This window comes from Battus philenor, unplaced genomic scaffold (assembly GCF_028537555.1).
Source record: "Battus philenor isolate CCGP_79_NKW_IND1 unplaced genomic scaffold, ilBatPhil1.0.hap1 SCAF_15, whole genome shotgun sequence".
Classification (NCBI taxonomy): Eukaryota; Metazoa; Arthropoda; class Insecta; order Lepidoptera; family Papilionidae; genus Battus; species Battus philenor.
In genome coordinates, this window is record NW_027181677.1 from 13,114,270 (window position 1) to 13,133,644 (window position 19,375).

General features: G+C 42.5%; 1 protein-coding gene across 1 annotated transcript; it reads right to left on the reverse strand.

The window, feature by feature from the left end:
• Window positions 1–849: 849 nt before the first annotated feature.
• LOC137919029 (uncharacterized) lies at window positions 850–19,076 on the reverse strand. The gene is made up of 4 exons (XM_068761992.1): window positions 18,938–19,076; window positions 16,468–16,556; window positions 1,497–1,682; window positions 850–954 (listed from the first exon to the last, which is right to left on the reverse strand). Exons 1-4 carry the CDS (start codon window positions 19,038–19,040, stop codon window positions 850–852), a joined length of 483 nt encoding a protein of 160 aa, XP_068618093.1. The 5' UTR covers window positions 19,041–19,076.
• Between the last annotated feature and the right edge of the window lie 299 nt (window positions 19,077–19,375).

Sequence of the window (19,375 nt, forward strand, 5' to 3'; positions counted from 1 at the left end):
TTTTAAAGTTATTTATTCAATATATTTAAATAAATATTTTAATGAAAATTAATGGTTTTAATTTTTTTTGAGAATTTTGCTCTCAATATGTAAACTAAAAGACTATTAAAATGAACGAATGAATGATATTTTTGATTTATTATTATATATTAATTCATTTAGTTATTATATTTGTTCGTAACTTTAAATGCTGTACTGATTTATAATTATTATTTTTGTCTCTAAATATACCAGGGCTAATTACATAATTATTCATTTTTGTCAGTTTTTTCGGCGATAAATGGGGTTTTTTATGTAAATAATGAATTCAGGTTGGTTTATTCTTTATAGGCGAAACATTTGACCTCTGTTTGATGAAAATTATTTAATCTTGTCTTGAAGACACCTAAGTTATAATTGTCCGGAAACAATGACGCCGGAAGGTTGTTCCACTCCTTGATTGTTCGCACTATAAAAGTATTAGCAAAACACTTAGTGTGAGTTTTAGACGTGTACGGATGTCGTGAATCCGTCTTTCTTCTTGTTCGATGGAAGAAAGAAGATGGGGAGTTATTTGGTGTAATTCTGACGCACACTCTTCAAAATTCAGTTTGTAGAATACCGATAAGCTGGCAACTTTTCGCCGATGCTCCAAGCTTTCAGGTTTTGTGTTCACCAAAGCATCTTTACCGATTGGTTTTTTGGCATGTCTCTGTATGAAGTCCAAACCATTCAAGCTTGTACAAGGTATATTAATTGCAGCTAGAATTATAACATCACATAAGATTTTCGTTTCCATTTTATTTCCAAAGAAAAAAAAGAGTTAGAAGTATAAATGATAGTCGCTTAGTATTTATTATATAATATATATTAGTTTAACAGATTTACAAAGAGTATATTAAATATAATAATAAAAAGACTGAAGCCGGGTGTAATGCCATGATTCGTTATTGGTAAGCTTATTATGTTTGCGATCTGAAACAATGAACATAATAATTACAAAAGTATATTAAGTGCAGTGGCGACATCTCTGGACATTCTTATTTAACATTGAAACGAAAAGAAGTACGAAGTAATATTATTTCAGCTGGACATATAAAACAATTAAAAGTATATTATATTAACAAAATTGTAATAAATGAATTACTATGTTAATTAACCAAATAAGTAATAGAAGCATTAAGAAATAATATTCATGTTTAAACAGTCATTGAAAATTAATAATTTTAATGACATCTAGCGGACGTGTTTGAAACTAACGAAGAGAATGTGACATGTGCGATAAATATGTGTACAAGTTTTTACTTAAAGTCAACAGATGGCGCTAAGCAGTAAAAATTTTAAAATATTTTTAATAATTAATGAGCTTGTTTAAATAATTAGAATATCATTACAAAAGCACTGTGGCGTATAGTTAAGGAGGTAATGTAAATGATAATGATAAATTGAGGATGGGGAACACAATGTTATCTGTGCATACAAATTACCTATCCACTTCCCAACGATACTGAAGTCACCTTTTTGTACTCCTCTTCCCTGATCCCGTATGCCATGTAAGAGTAGGACAGGAAGTCGCTGTTGTTGGAGACCAGCTGGAACACCATAGTCCGCGCACCGGTTTGACCTCGGAGTAGCTCAAAGCTGACCTCTCCTGACGCGTCCGTCGTTGCAGACACCTCCAAATATGACATCACGAAGCCTTTCTGTACCAAAAAAAGGTTATTTTTTAAAATACAAAATGATGGGCATTGCTTTTCAATCTCCTTTATTATAAATTAAAGTATGCTCAGGAATAGTAAGAAAAAGTATATTCAAAATTTTAATTATTAGATTTTATTTTTTTAGTTCCAAAAGTTATTGGCCATTCCAATAGAAAATTACATAAATTAATATAAAACATTTTATACCGAGAGAGGGACCATCTTATAAAGGATGATAGGAAACAGGTTAAAAAGCTTTGAAGTTTTTAGTTGATAAATAAGCAATACATTCACCCCTTTATCTTTTACAACATCAATCACCCTGTATAAATTTAGTCACTCCGAGATTCTATACCAGGGCATTTGTCAGTGTTAGTCAACAATACGACTGCAGTAGAGTTAGTCATAAATCATATCCGGTCAGGGAACAGATAGAATATGTAGGTGGAACATCAATGGATCCTAACTAATGCATTCCACGAACGCGTTTCATTTATTTATCATACATTTTGATTACATTCAACCATACTTTGTATTGTGAATCGTTGTATAAGAATTAACAAAATGAAAAACAGTTCGACTTTTTAATACTAGAAAATATTCTTCAAAGGATTGAACTGAATTGTTATATTAGCGAAAGAATATAGTGGTGTTTACTTATTTATAAATCTTAATCTTACATTTCATAACGAAAACCATAAATTAGTATTTTATGTTTTTAATAAGACCTGTTTTCTTATTTTTATTTTCAGTCGATAGATGGCACCACAATAACCAGCGCACTGTCCGAATCCAGCGAGTTCTCATAACCTTCGTTTCGTCTATCGTTCGTGGGTTTACCTAGTGGGCGTACCAACGCCACGTCTACCGTCTCGTCGTCGCCACGAGCGATGTGCTCCGCCCATTGGCAATTTAGACGAGCAATTCCTCGAGGTACGTCAGTGATCGTGGTTCTTTTTCGGATCTCCTCATTTTCAATCCGATCTTCTTCTCTCTCTGCATTGCTCTGTGGAAAACCTTGAGCCTTCTTATCCGGCCCATCGTAAGCGACCATTTCACGGATCCATATGTCCTGGCAGCACACATTGATGAAAGACTTTTGTCTTCAAATATTGCCATATTTTAGACGATAAGATGTTTCGGTGCGCCCGAACGAACCTATCCGAGTTGGATTAGGCGAGTAATCTCTTTCTTAAAGTATATTTTAATTTAAGAGTCTTCTGAAAAGACATACGCCTACTTAATCTTATGCCAGAGTTGTCTATCTCCGGCTGACCTTTCATGAAGTTATCACTCTATCTTTTGGCCGGTATACCTCTTGGTCTTTTCTTGTAATATCGAATGTATTCACTGATTCAATACAAGGCTTTTATTGCACTGATTTAAATTGAAATGTCTATCAAATTGAATTCAGTCTTAGTCAGTTGTACTTCACTGGAATAAATTACTGTGATATGGTTCTGGCAAGTTTGTTTCAAGTACCTTGTTTTTATTTCTCCTCAGTACTGTTTGCTTTTTTGTTTGCTTACAATAAATTGTGCAGTATATTCTTAATTAGTGTTTAAGATTTTTATTCTAGTAAATCGTAATAATTGCAGTAGAAAGACATTTCATTAAAAAAATGTAATTAGATCTTAGTTAAATTACTTCAGAGTTCTTCTATCTTAAATCATGTGATGATTTTGATACCAATGCGCAAAGTCAGCCAATATTAAAAAAAAAGATTAAGATGACACAAAGCATCACTTGTTTTGGCTCGCTGTCTGAATATATACCATTAGCATCTGCTACATTAGAAGGGCCTATGAGGTCGGAAAACAGACAGTGGTCTACCCTAATCCAGTTTCTCCGTGACCAATAAGGAAATTTTCATAAAATCAATAATTTACCTCAATGGTTTTATTTTGTTACCTTTTAAATTGAAGTACAGTCGTGTTGTAAAGTGTTTAAGAGAATTGCCATTTTAAAATGTGAAAATATCTTGAAGATAATTCCACTCTTCGGCAGTACAGAGGCGTAATATAAATGAAGGCTTTCCTCAGCCATCTCCAGACATATATTCTGTACACGTAAGCAATAAAGTCTTTATGGTACACACTTTCGTACCGTCTTTTACTTTGCCGGATGGCGCGAAATTACGGGACCATCACACTTAAGTTTTACTGTTTAAATCAACAGGAGTGTTTTTTTTTAATCAACACTAAAACTGAAACCATGCTACAGAAATAAAAATTAATTGTCTAATTTTTTCTAAAAGTAAAGCTGAAGAAAGGGTCTATCAATTTGATATTTTTTTTTTCAAATTTGGTAGTGACTTTATGAGGCTTTTATGGCTCTGAACTGAAGTCCTAATATATTGTATCCACCTCATCATCTTAATGAGACGAGTTCAGGGCGTACAAATGTATGTACCCTTAACGAATACGTTTAGTTTATTTTGAGAATCTAATACGTAACCCTAGTAGACACACTCTTGATCTGGTCAAGAATTCCAACGTCTCCCGGTTGGTTGCCCTCCTGAAACAAGATCGAGATTCCTGAATAAAGAGTTACTGTGACCTTTCTTTTTCTACGGACTTCGGACAGTCCCATAAGATTCCTGACTGGAGACTTACTGTGACCTCTCTTTTTCTACGAACTCGGACAGTCCCAAGATACCCCAGTGTAACCTTTTCAACTCATCGAGTTCCAGAAGTATCTCGTCAGACCGCAACATCCTCATGTTATATGTTGTCAGGTCCAATCTTCGTGGTTATGGTAGCTGGGTCTATATCTATTCTGCTTCTATTATGTTATTTAAAACAAAAAATATATCCACAATTTGTATTATAATACTTTAATGAAGTGCGAATAATAACTTTTTTAATAATCCGAAAAATAAAACGACGAATATTTATAACAAACTTTAGAAACGCTACGACTAATTTCTTTAAAGTTTACGAGTGCTTCTAAAGTTTTAAGGCGAAGTTATGTTCACATAATTAAGAATTACTTAGAAATAGTCGCCGGAAAAATAACTCGGAGTAGAATTTTCAAGTTAATTTTTGTGCTAAGTCGAGTGTTCATTATAGTGTTGCTTTTATTTGTCCATTTAATCACAAAAATAATTATTAACCAGAACAAATAGATTGGAAAAAATAAAATACAAAATGGACACCAGCTCCTTTTTAAGCAATTTTTCGATTTTTCTTCTTTGTTAGCCACCTAACAGGATGTTTGGTTATAGAAAAAGCTTTGAAAGGGTAAATTTAAGGTTATATGCTATCAATTAATGTATGGTACACCTTATCTATGGTATGGTACACCTTATCTATGGTGTGGTACACTTTATCTATGGTATGGTACACTAAGCAGAAAATAAGTTTTCAAAATCGACATTTCAGTTCCTAGACCCTCACTGTAAGACATAAGCCTCCCTGGAAAATATCTATTGTGGATATACCATCACCACGCTTGGCAAGCGGGTTGGCGATCGCGGTGTGGTATTATGGTACGCAGAGGACAATGCTGCCCATCCTTTGGAAACTTGTTTGTAAGCAGTGGTAATTCTATATAATTAATGCACAAACTGTAAATTGAAGGCGGGATAAAATTGTAACAGCCCTGAGATCGATATAGCTAGAACAACCTTGCACGGCTATCTCATCATGAATAAATATTGTTAACTTTTTGTGATAGTTTATACTTTAACGCGCTACTTCTTTTAAATTAATGTGTTATCATATTCAAATTTCCACTACATCAAGATAAACGTATTCAACTTTATACTACATCAAAATAAATGTATTCAACTTTACACTACTTCAAGATTGTCGTATTTAGCTTTGCACTATATAAAGATTATCGTATTCGATTTTACACTACATCAAGGTAAAAGTATTCAACTTTACACTACATCAAGATTGTCGTATTCTGCTTTGCACTACATCAAGATTATCGTATTCAACTTTACACTGCATCGAGATTATCGTATTTGACTTAACACTACATAAAGATTATCGTATTAAACTTTACACTGCATCAAGATTATCGTTTTCAACTTTACACTATATCAAGAATATCGTATTCAACTTTACACTACATCAAGATTATCGTATTCAACTATATACTACATCAGGATTATCGTATTCGACATAACACTACATTAAGATTATCGTATTTAACTTTATACTACATCAGGATTATCGTATTCGACATTACACTACATCAAGATTATCGTTTTCAACTTTACACTACATAAAGATTATCGTATACAAATTTACATTCCATAAAGATTATCGTACACAGCTTAACACTACATCAAGATTATCTTTTTTTTTTTTTTTTTTTTTTTTCGGTTGGGGAAATCTTCTGGTATTCAAGATGCCCTGCCTCGGGGGGGAGGACAGGGGTATGTGGGATTCCTACCCACTAAAACCCCCCCCGGTGGTCGCCCTCTGCGCTAAACGGGGGACCGCGGTATCTCCCGGTCAGGGATCGCCACGCGGTCTTCCCTTGCGCTTTGCTATTTTTTGATAGCCCGTCCCGGGGTATGCGTAGATACGCTACCCCCGAAACCCTCGTGGTACTATCACGATGGTTCGGGACCACGTCGAACCATCGTCCGCCTCAGAGTCGCCGAAGCTAATGGGAGTTTAGGGCCCCCACCCTAAACTCCCGCGACTCCGAAGGCCCCGTTCATGGTAGGGGAGCACCATTCCTCGGAGGGCCGTCGCGAGGCACGTCTCTGCGCTGACGGCGTCGTCTCCGAGCGGGATCTGTCCTCTGCCGATCCCGTTCGGCTGCCTCCTTCTGGACCATGACGGTCTCACAAAAAGAGGCCACGGCCCTCCACGCCGATGACCCACTCAGCATCGCCGACACGATTGCTGGCAAGGAAAGGTCCTGTCCGATCTCGTCCGCCAGAATCCGCCGCTCCGACTGCCACGCCGGACAGACCGCAAACGTGTGCGAGGCGGAATCCTGGGCGGCTCCTCCGCAGTGGAAGCAGTTCGCCGTCGCTTCGCGACCAATCCTACACAGGTAATCACCAAATCAACCGTGCCCGGTGATCATCTGCGTAAGCCTGTAGGTGAGCCTTCCGTCTCGTCGCTGCATCCAGGCCTCGAAGACGGGCAGGATCGCTCCAACGACGCGTCTGCGCGCGTAGCGCTCTTCCGAGAGCTTAGCGCGCCACGTCGCGAGCGCCCTGCGCCGTTCCTGCCGTCTGACCGCCTCGAGCACACGGTTCGGCTCGCCACCGCCGTCTCGGCGGAGGGTGCGGACTTGGTCGTAGACCCTCGCATCCGACTCCGCTAGAATGTCCAGGGGCGGAAAGCGCGCCAGGACTGTCGCCGCCTCGAACGATATCGTGCGATATCCGCGTACGATCCGTATGGCCATCCTCCGCTGGACGCTGTAGATCTTAGTTCTACAGCGTCGAATCGCCAGCCTTTTTGCCCACACGGGCGCCCCGTACAAGGCTACGGACCGTACGACCCCTGCATATAGGCGGCGGACTTCCTCCGTGGGTCCCCCGAGAATAGGCAGCAGTCTATGCATGGCACCCGCTATCCTCTCAATCCGGGGGACGAGACGATCGAAGTGCTCTTCGAAGCCCCAGCGACTGTCCAAAGTGAGGCCGAGGTACTTCATGTACCGCCCCACCGTGACATCGTGCCCACCGACGCGAACGCGCGAGTCGGGAGGTTCCCTCGTTCGAGGCAACCGGTGGAACCATAGCGCCTCGGTCTTGTTTGGCGCTATTTCCAACCCCAGCCCGCGTATTTTAGCGACGACGACTTCCGTCCCAAGCTCGGCGAGCTCCCTGGTCCTCTCGAAGTTGTCTCCGCTGGCGACTACCAGCGTGTCGTCGGCGTAACAAACGACGCTCACGCCGGCGGGGAGACTGACTTGCAGAACCGCATCGTACGCAAGGTTCCACAAGAGTGGTCCTAGGACCGACCCCTGCGGCACCCCGCGCTTGATCTCCCTCCGGTTACTCCTTCCGTTTTGGTCCATGTACACGATGTACCTGTCTCGCAAGTAATCGCCGATGACGCCTCGCAGGCAGGGAGGGACCTCATGCTGGATCAGTCCCTCCCTTATCGCATCCCAGGGCAGTGAGTTGAAAGCGTTGACGATGTCGAGGCTTATCGCCAACGCTACACCACCCCGCGACACGGCCTGCTCCGACAAGGACCGAACGCGCATGATCGCGTCGACGGTCGAACGCCCCCGACGGAAGCCAAACTGGCTGTCGGCAAGATCGGGGCCGACGCGAGACAGATGCTCGCCGATACGGGCGGCAAGTATCCTTTCGAACAGCTTGCCGCACTCGTCCAGCAGGCATATGGGACGGTACGCAGAGGGAGATTCTACGGCCCTGCCTTCTTTCCTCAAGAGGACCAATCGTGCCTCCTTCCAAGGCGTGGGGAACGTGGCTCGGCGGAGACAGCTCGTGAAAAGCTCCGCCAGCTTACCCCCCAAAGACGCCAGACTAAGTACCCAGACCCGACCCGGTATTCCGTCGGGCCCCGGCGCGGTGTTTCGCGCTCTGAGACGGCTCACGGCTCGATCCAGCTCCTGCGCCGTTACCCTCGTCTCATCCGTCCACTCCCACGGCTGTGCCGGGGGTGCGCGGAGGGACTTGACCGATCTTCCGGAAAAAGAGTATCTACTACCCTCCTCAGAAAGACCGGTTCTAAGGTCTCCGTCGTCGGGGGCATCCATGGCCGGAGTTTTCCCAGCACTATTCGGTATGGACGCCCCCACGGATCCCTGTCGAGTCCCTGCAGGAGCTCGACCCAACACTGAGCCTTGGCGCCAGCTACCGCCTTCTGCATCGCATTTGTAGCCGCCCGGTACTCCCTGTACAGTCTGGCCATCTCCTCCTCCGGAGCTCGTCTTCGCCTCCTTCGGGCTCGGGTGTACCGGCGGCGGCTTAGCAAGCAGACCTTGCGGAGTTCCGCAATTTCCGCCGACCACCAGTGCACCCCCCCGCGCTTGGGACGACCGGCCCGGGGCATCGACGCGTCGCAAATTTGCGTCAATATCTCCCGGAACCAGTTCGCTCCCCTCTCCGGTTCGGACAGAACCTCTTCGGCGTTCGGCCAATCGGCGACGCAGGCGGCGGCCTCTAGCCGGTCTTTGTCTAGCCGCTTCAAACACCAGCGTCGCGTAGTGCTGCCGTCACGGCCGCCAGAGTCAGCGACGGGCATGCGGATCGCAACATCGAAAACGATGTGGCGATGGTCAGAAAGAGTGACCACCTCCTCTGCAACCCGCCAGCCCGAAAGCATACGCATTGCAGCGGGAGTCGCCCATGTTAAGTCCACGACCGACTCCCCCTGCCAGCGCACGCATGTGCTGACGGATCCCCTGTTGACAAGTCGGAGATCCAGTCCGGCCGCCCACTCCAAGACGGTGTCTCCCTTCAGATCGTCCCTAGTATTCCCCCTCGCCCTGCTGTGGGCGTTAAAGTCTCCAAGAACGATCAACGGACAGGGGAGGCAGGCCGCAGCGCAGTCCGCCACCCTATCCAGGTACTCCTCGTAGTCGGCGCGAGACTTGCTGGGAGACACGTAGCAGCCTATCATGGCCAAGGGACCCCATTTAACGGCGACATAGCCCTGTCCCTTAGATAATAAGGTGCAGGGTGGGGTACCCTCTCCGCCCCTCCAGTAGAAAGCTACGGACCCTGAGTCGTCGCCGAACCAACGAGGATGGTCAGGCACGTTATAGGGCTCCGCTACTACTGACAAGGCAACCCGAAAGGTCTGCATCAGCAAGTCCTGAGCATTCCGGCAATGGTTCAGGTTACCTTGGAGGACTCTGAAGGGCGGGAATAGAGGTCTAAGCGACCTCCATGTCCGAGCTTACGCCCGGCGCTGCGGTCGGTGCCGCTGCGGCCGCCGTGCTGGTGGTCGCAGGCGGAGTCTTTTTACTCCTCCTGCCTTTACCCGGCGTTGGGCCGCACCTCTTACCCAGCCGGTGGTTGGAGGGCAACCTAAGGTCTGAGCACAGAGGGCATTTGAGTGCGGATGACACGCACTCTCTTGCCTTGTGCCCAGATTCACCACATGCGAAACACCGCGTGCTCCGGTTTACAGAGTTGGGACACCTGGCGCCGACGTGTCCCTTCTCCAGGCACCGGAAGCAGTGCATGGGTCTGGGTTCCAGGGGTGCCACCCTCACCGAACCCCAACCCACACGCACGCGCCCCGCAGTCACCAGAGCATGGGCCACCTTGATCGGGCACCGCAACCAGCAGGTGCCCATGCTCGTGTTTGTTCGGTGGACGTCCCCGACCTTGACGTCGTCCACCGAACAGCCTCCCGCCTCTGCCACTGCTTCCGCGACCTCGCCCGGACTGACGGCGTCGTCGAGGTCCCTCAAGCGGATTTCGCTCGTCTTGACGGGGCGGCTGATCTTGACCGCCACATCGCGAAGGACCTCACGCATCCTCGCCGCGAGGTCGTCTGCCTTTCGGCCACAGTCTTCTCCACTGATCTCCAAGAGGAGCGCTCCAGTCAAGGCACGTTTTTGGCGCAGAGCCTCGATGCCGAGGTCCGCCAGCCGTATTTTTGCCTTCGCCGCCTTTACTACCTCTGCATAGGTGGAGGTGGAGCCTTCCGGCAGCGTAACCGTCACGGCCGCCGTAGTGGGAGCTCGCTTCGCCTTCTTGGTCCCGCGGCTCCTGGGTGCGGCAGGCGGTTTAGCACTCGGACGAGGCACGGGCCGTGGCGCCGACCTGGGTTTTCGGGCAACCTCAGCCCAGGTGTTCCGGGTCGTGATCGCCGACGCTGCCGGAGGCGGTGCTGTCACTGGAGGCAGTTCCGGCACAGGAGGAGGCGCAGTCTTCCTCCTGGGGCGCCTAGACCGCCGCGGTCGCGGCGGCTGCGATGCCGGCGGTGCTTGTGGAGGCTGCGGCGGTGCGAGCGGCTCGGAAGGGACGGTCGACTGAGTCGGACGCGGTCCAGTCCTACTGGCGGCCAACGGCGGCCTTATTGCCCTGTCGGGGAACAGTTTGGCCTCGAAGGCAGCCAGTTTCGATTCGATGAGGGCTCCAATGCGATGCATGAGCCCCTCTTCGGTAGACGCGGACGTCCTTGGCACTGGTGCTGGCCGGGCCCGCGGAGGCGCGGGGGCAGCTGCCTTGGCCTGCTCCGTTGTAGCACTACGGACGCGACGAAGCTCCATCGTGAGGCTTTCCACTTTCGCGGAAAGGCTGGAAAGCTGAGAACGCAATTCTGCGTTTTCTTGCTCTAACTTCTCGACGGTGGAGTCGCCCGCCGTCCTGCGCGACATCTCCTCCAATGCTGCCTTGACGTTCCGCGCAGCGAGCCTCAGGCTACGCACGTACGTGCCCTTGAGGTTGCTGGACCGGTCCGTCACCTTCTCGATAGCCAGGAGGTAGGTCTCTGCATATTGCCGGGGATCGGCACATGCTCGCAATTCGCGAGCCAACTGCTCTTGACTCGGGAGCCCTTTCTTCGACCTAGTGCGCAATGGCTGCACAGAGGGGTCGAAGAGTCCCTCCTCGTCACTGTCGGTTCCGCCGACCGTCTCCGTGCCCTCGGTCTCCTGGGCAGAATAAGCCGCATATTTTGCGGCCACAGCACCAGGGCTCGGAGGCTTGGCCTTTCTCTTACCGGCCCTTGAGAACGCGCCAGGGCCAACCGATGCGCGAGAGGCGTCTGATCCGCCCTCGCTTTCTCCGACCTTACTAATCGCCAAACCGGCGGAGCGCATAGATCGCCCGCGCTTATCACGTACCGGGCCTGATAGACGGCCCGGCACCTCCGGCTCTTTAAAATTTTGGGCCCCGGATGTTAAGGGCCCAGCGGCAGACGCTGAAGCGTTGCCGCGACGCAAGTTTTTGCCCCCCCCAGATACGGCGGGGCTGCCTGGGCAAGGCCCAGGGGTGGATTCGCTGGTACCACCCTGGGGAAAATTTGTTTTTTTAACTGCGTCCATTTTATTTTATTTTTTCCTTTTAAGGGTGAGGTCCCTTCGCGCTTGTGACTGAACTCCCTTCCAGCCATTCATCCCGTCGGCACGGTCCAACCTTGGGATTAGGGTTATTTTTGAAGAGGTTTTCTTCCTCGCAGCTCCGTACAGGTACGGAGCCCCCGGTCCCTACTGGGATTACGGGTTGTCCGGTGTCGGCAGAAGCCGAGTGCACCTGGCACATCACCGCACTGGTCACATCCTCTGTCCCATCTCTTAAAGATGGGTACGGGATGCTACCTCAAGCCTGAGCGGCTCGTCTCTCGGACTGTGCAGTCCTTGGCCGTTTCTCGGTTCTGGAAAGAACCGATGGTACGCCCCTAACCCTGCCAGTTTTGGTCCTCGCCGGAACATGTCCAATACCACCCACATCTGGGTGGCGCTCCCCCATCCGCCACCCGGGGGACGCGCCCGATGGAAGGTCTGGCAACTCCACACGGGACATCAAGATTATCTTATTCAACTTTACACTACGTCAAGATTATCTTATTCAACTTTGCACTACATCAAGATTGTCGTATACAACGTTGCACTACATCACGATTATCGTTTTTAACTCTACACTACTTCAAGATTATCGTATTCGATTTTACACTACATCAAGATTATCGTATTCATCTTTACATTACATCAACATTATCGTATTCAACTTTACACTACATCAAGATTACCGTAGTCAACTTTACACTACATCAAGAATATCGTAATCGATTTTACACTACATCAAGATTATCGTATTCAACTTTACACTACATCAAGATTATCGTATTCAACTTTACACTACATCAAGATTATCTTATTTAACTTTACACTACATCAAGATTATCGTATTCAACTCTACACTACATTAAGATTATGGTATTCAACTTTACACTAAGTCAAGATAATCGTATTCAACTTTGCACTACATCAAGATTATGGTATTATTGTATACCATCATGTTGTCCAAGATGATAGTAATAGTGATTTTTATCTTCCGCATTACTTATTACGTTTCCATGGCGATGTGTTCCCGTGTGAGAGAATCCCGATAATGGCATACTCGACACGGGATGGGTTCGATTACCGGGCGCCGATTTCCCGGGACCGCGCGGGTTTGGGATTTTATTGCATTAATAGCTGTGATCTCCCAATCTGCTCATGACATTTTTGGACCCTTTTACCGGTCTATGGGTCGATAAAAAGGGAATAAGGGAAAAGAAAACTTTACTAAGTACTAGAAACTATATGATTAGATTTGGATTTCGTTATATGTGTTTATTTTTGAAAGCCTTATTTTTAGATGTATTTTAAGTGATAGTGATGTGATTTTAGTGAACCTAAGTTTGATATAATGTAATTTAAGAATGAAAATATATTATTTGTGTGTACATACATACATACATACAAGAAAATGTTTTTATTTCTTGTTATGGATAATATTTTGTGTTTGCAAGTATAATGTTAGGGAAACCGGAAAGTAATGTCGCTTTCTTTTAAAATAATACAACGTAAAGCTATATAACACTGAAATTTAAAGAAAAATGTAAATAAAGATACCCAGAATGTAGTAGTTGAGGATGGATGTATGGCGAATAGAATGAAAGATAAAGGCGGAGAAAATTGTGAAATGAAAGAAGCAGAAAGATAGATTATGTGATGAATGAAAGAAGAAGAAAATTAAAAAGAATATGGAAAAATCAATAAAAAAAATAAAAGACCCTGTCCTTCCCAAAGAAAGGGGGGGCCCCCAATAGATAGGGCCGCCCCCACTCCTGTGTATCATAGATATTTTTTATATTAAAGTGAAGAGGTTAAATTTATGTTGAATCCTCTTTCGAATAGCCTCTCTTAAACATCAAATTGCTGCCTTATGGGGCGTGGGCAGCCCGTTGGGAAACATGGATTCAAAACATTTTCAAAGTCCGAGATTGTATAATACTAAAATTTTTAGATACAAAATTAAATAAGGTAATAAATTTAAAAATATAAAAACACCACTGATCGTTACGGATTCGTCAAAACCACTTTCACTCTGTGAGTTTTACGAGCGAATTATATCGCATTATCTGTGCTAACTGCCATCTAAAACGCAGACGCAGTTAAATGGAATTAGAGGCTGTATTATTTTATTTTCCTGCGGATAATCGTGAGAGGCTTTGATTACGTCAAACGCATGGCTATTTAGACACCAATTTCTAGAGCGAGGACCACGAAGCGATAAGCGTAGCATAGGACCTCTGCTTACGATGTAGATATATACAACCTTATTAAAGTTATCGAAATACAAGAAATCTATTTGGCAGGCCTGTATCCAGTTGAGATAGAAGACTAAGACGCGATCATAGGTCTCAGATTCGATTCTCAGCTTATGTAATTCATACTTTGTGCATTAATTAAATGTGATTGCAACTGTTCACAAATATATTTCCAGAAGATGGGCAGCAATGTCCCCTGCGTACCATAATACTATTCTATGATCACCAACCCACCTTCCAAGTGTGGATACCATATATATCCCCCATAGATATCTTTGGGGGAGGTATATCTTCCAGTGGGGTTATGTAAGTTATTTATATTGACTTGTACACACACACATATATATATATATATATATGTGTTTGTGTGTATGTGTGTGTTAATATATTTAAAACCATTGACAGCAAATGAAAAAAAAGAGATATACATTCACCTTTTTAATGCTTTTAATTCAGTAAACAATCAGCCTGTATAATAACATTTTCGTAACCGTTGTAAATTCGTTTATTCATAATTTTACATACTTTCGTTTTATATTTCCAATGCGTAAACCTCGAGGGCAAAAACATTCGCTCCGAAATTTTGTTTTTTCAATAAATCAACAGAAACATTTCGTTTACGAGTTACGCCCCTGTTCGTCAATCAATATAACCTCTGAATTTACAGTCTCTCATTAAAACTGGTAATTTCGGTGCCTATTAAGCAATGAATCAATTAGCAGTTTTAATACCTAAAATATTGGTACGGATTTTTTTCGTGTTCTTTAAATGAAAAGCGATAAAACCTTTTTGTTTTACTATTTGGGTTATTTGGTTTACCGTTATATAAAACGATCGGAACAAAAAGGTTTTTCGCTAATGTTATGTATAAAGCTGTTATAAAACTTCTTTGGCTGTAATGTTAGTAAATAGAAACAATTCCGACAAAATATTGTTTCGACCTAGTTATAAAAGCAACAGACGGCTTATTAAAGAATAATGCGTAAACTAGACATGAAATTATATAAATTTTCTCTACTTTTTTTGCCAAATAAGCTGTTTGAAAACTTTTTAAAAATTCGACGCCCCTTCCACGAAACGCAACAAGAGACATCGAATGGTCATAGCATCAGTTCTGAGTTAGGCTTTAGAGGAATCGTTGCTCACCAAAACTAGCTAGCAGATGATGTGTGATGAAAACAAGTAAGCCTGAGGAGTGCAAGTGAGCCTGATTAAAATTGTGATGGAAGAAGGAAGAAAATCTAAATAAAAAAGTGATAAAATTAATAAAGGTTAAAAATGATCCTGTTCATCCACGATAGTAATAAACTAGAGATCACCAAAAACAGATGCCACTAAAAAAAAAAACATGCGGAGATGCAATCAAGTCAATATCTAACTAGAAATTGATAAAGGTGCATAGTTTTTGGGGACCATTTATAACGGTGCAAAGCGCAACTAGGTACTTTAACACTAAGTGACATTTAGATACATAATATATATTTTGTAAACTATCGATTGTATTTAAGTAGTATGTTATTTTAAAGGCTAAAGATTAGGCTTTCAGAAAACATACACTTTGATTTCCATAGTAAAAGCCAATGCAGAAATAAAACAAAATACTTCGTTTATTATGTAGACTATAGTCTATTTACTACTATGATCAAAAAGTAAGAGGAAATTGTCATTTAAAACTTCCGGGCGTTAGGAAGGCAGGTAAATTTTTTTTGGTAGTTTGGTAGGACTGTCTATAATATTTGCCAAGTATCTTTGTTATTTTTTGTCTCAAATGCGCCAAGTTTCGTAAAAACTCGACTTATATCGTTGGGCAACCAACGTGCTCGCCTGATTGAACTCCGTGCGACTTTGAGCTATTCAGAAAACTCAAAAGGTCAATGCGGGGATGCTGTCATTATTGAGGAGATAAGAACTGAATTGAAGGTCTTGAAGGCTATACCGGAAAAAGACTATTTCGATTGTTTTCGAGGGTTGAAAAAAGTATTGGCTTAAGTACATTTTATCAGACGGGAATTACATTGAAGGGAAAATTGATTTGGAAGAAGATATACTAAAATTACATTTTTTAAGCAAGTTCATTTTACTTTTTGATCGCAGTATTAGTTTCAGGTGTGTGTAGTCATAAATTAACTCTAAAAAAGGTAACGAATTTTATACAAATACGAAGAATCCTTTTCTCCAGAATATTAGAAAGACCAATTTTTAGCCACTTCCGCACATGCAGTGGTAGTCGTGCCAAACATAGAGTCACACAGTGACTTTGTGTTTGGCACTAATCGGTGTAACATAACTCCTGAAAATGCCCCGTTGAGGGGTGAAACACGTGTTGAGTGGTTTAACGGTGGCAGTTGTGTAATTCGCATTGTTTGCCGCATACGCATTTATCAGCGGGCTGGCGGGCGGTGCACTTTGTTGCACGACTACCACTGCATGTGCGGTAGTGGCTAAATATTGGTCCTTTTCTTACTTAGGATGGACTTTCGCAAGGTAACGCCTGATTCCATTAAATATTAGAAAGATTTACGCATAAACTATAAGCATAGATATAAAATAAATTCATTTACTTTTGCCGCTGCGGTGACGGTCACGAAGAAGGGATCGTAGTTGTTCCTGTGCCTGTATCTGTCCGAACCGCCGCTCATTGGTAGTGAATCTGCGAAAAATAATTTCTATAAGAAAAACGTTATGAAATCCTGGTATTTTATTAACTAATTACTCGTTGTTTTATGTTATTTTCCACGTGTACATCAAGAGGACAACATCAGAAGAACCTAGTTTCATGGGAATTATCAGGAGCTGTTCTAGTTTGAGTAGCGCCCGTGTACAATGAAATAGGCCCCTGGGCCTGACCCCCCCCCCCCGCGGCTGTAACTATTAACGTTGTTGACGTAATAAGAAAGTCTTTCCATATTCCAACAAGTTATTTTATAAGTAGACTGTAAGTTATAACTAAGTAAAGTAGTAGTAAATAAAGTGTAAGAAAATGCCGCCACCGCGCTGGCTAGCCGCTTCTGTCATATCATTGTTGTACCATGATGGTCCAAGACGATGTTATTGGCTGTCTCAGAGAGCGCCGCGGCCGCCCCATGCATTGCATACCCTGCACTATAGGTTAAAGCGCCCCTGGGAATTATAATCAAAATTTAAACTTTCTAATAATGATGCTTAAGTAGTTAAACCTATGTAGAGCTTACATTAAACTTCGTCAACTTTTCCTGTGATCATTTTCATAAATATACTTGTCGTTATAACCTACCAAGGCGATCCGTATTTCAAATATATAACATCTTAAGAGTAGTACAGAGGTCGTGCAAGAAACTAAGTCGAATAAATTAAGTAAATTAGTAAACATTGTTACAAAAAAAAATAGAATAAAAATAGAAATCAATGTAAAAAAAAAACAAAAATGAGTCAATACTGTGATATCAAAATTTAGCTGTCACTCAAAACGTGATCTGAGAGATAAAGAAAGGAATGCGATGAAAAGCAGATTCTATGTGTGCGTTATATAGATATAGCAAATGACGAAGGGAAGCCACGAAAGATTTTGCGAAGAATAGAAGGAGAAGGAAAAATTTAAACTGATTTCTTTTCCTGTACACCAATACCTCACTTTGCGTCGTGGCTACGTTCCAAAATAAAAAACACGACGCAAATTGAAACGCAGCAAAGTGAATTACGATTTTCTATAGCAAACCATGTAAAGATCGTTCCAGGGTCACGAAAATGCTACTTTTAGAAAGAAAATTGCACAAAGTAAACATTTAAAAAACAAAAATAATATAACACTGCCAATAAATATATTAAAATAATATTTACCTTTTTTGTAACCAGTAAAAATTTATATAAATTTATTATTCTCATTTAAAAAAAAGCACAACACACTACATAATTAAAACTGAATTCTTAAAATTACCAAAACAAAGTGAAAATAAAATTGTATTCAAATTGTGTTGATTTTTAGTTAGAAAGGGAATCCCCGAGTTTTGATGTCATGGTGCAATTAGAAACAAGTGTTGCCATCTTTAAGAAAATTAAAAAAAATAGATTAAAGACTCGAACCCAAAACAACGCAACTTCAAAAATCTATCGACCCACAGTGAAAATTAGTAGTAATTAAGCAACGACGCAACTTCGAAAAAAACGCAAAACGAAACGATGCAAAGCGAGGTATTGGTGTATATGTATCATGTTCCTTACACGTAGCATTAAATACATTACATGTTGTCTAAGATACCTATGTATTTATTTATTCTAAATTTAAGAGTATAATGCGTGAAATTTATATGTCGTATGGAGAAAACGCATGAAGCCGCGCAGTATGAAAACGCGTTATAAAAGTAACACGTTATATAAGTAACATGGTATTAATTTGAACATATATTACTATATATGTATATATAAGCATTAATATGTTTTAATATAACGCTCAAGGTTACTGAGAGAACAATGAAGGAGGCTGTGCTTGGAGTTTCAATGAGATATTAAGAAATGAGGATATCAAATGTAACGGTATAGCACAATTTGCTTTGTCTGAAATGGCAGCGGATGCAGAACATTGTTCGAGGACCTGGTGACTAAGAGGCCATCGCAAGGTTTACCGACCACAGAGTTTTAAGGTTGCGAGAAGCACTACTCTACTTGCAGGCAGTGTAAGACTTGTCATTGTGACGATCTTTAGTAAGGCCTGTATTGCAGATGATATAATAATAATAAAAGCCTTTTTCGGACTTACAAAGTACAATGATATACAATATATAATTAACTAAATTCAATTTTTCTATATATTTGGTGTTTTATTATTTTCTGTCTGTCTGCCAGTTGGCAAAGACATCCTTCAACCTACTCCATTTTACTCTATCTCTGGCCACTCTGTTCTGTCACTCCTGGTTTTTAGACTGCGATGTATATTTTATGATTTTCTGTGACTGTTTTGGAGTCTTTTTTTCTTTTGCTTCGTAGTCTGTATCCCCTACGAGAGTGAGATAATATAAATATTGTTAAAATAAATATATAGTATATAGATATACATACGATCATATTCGATTCCAACTTTAAAATTATTTTTCTGATACAAATATGGGTAGCATGAAGCCAGTGAATATAAAATAAAACTTAACACAATTTCACGAAACATTGCAACAGATATAATACAGCACAAGTGTTTAGCAGATTCACAATTGCCCAACTGTTTTATGTATCTTCCATCAATAGATAAGAACGAGTCGAGATATTGAATTTCTTCAAACACGGTAAGTAATAGACAGGAATCCAATCTCTTAACATACGATAAGATTTATCTTCGCAATACGAACTATTCGGTTATTTTGAGCCATTTTTGAAGGTTGCTTGAACTGGGCCATCAATTTTTATTTATATCTGTATTTAGAACATATACGTAACGTTTCTATCTGATCTATTGAAACCGTAGTTAATATATATAAACTAGTTGATCCCGCAAACTTTGTTTTG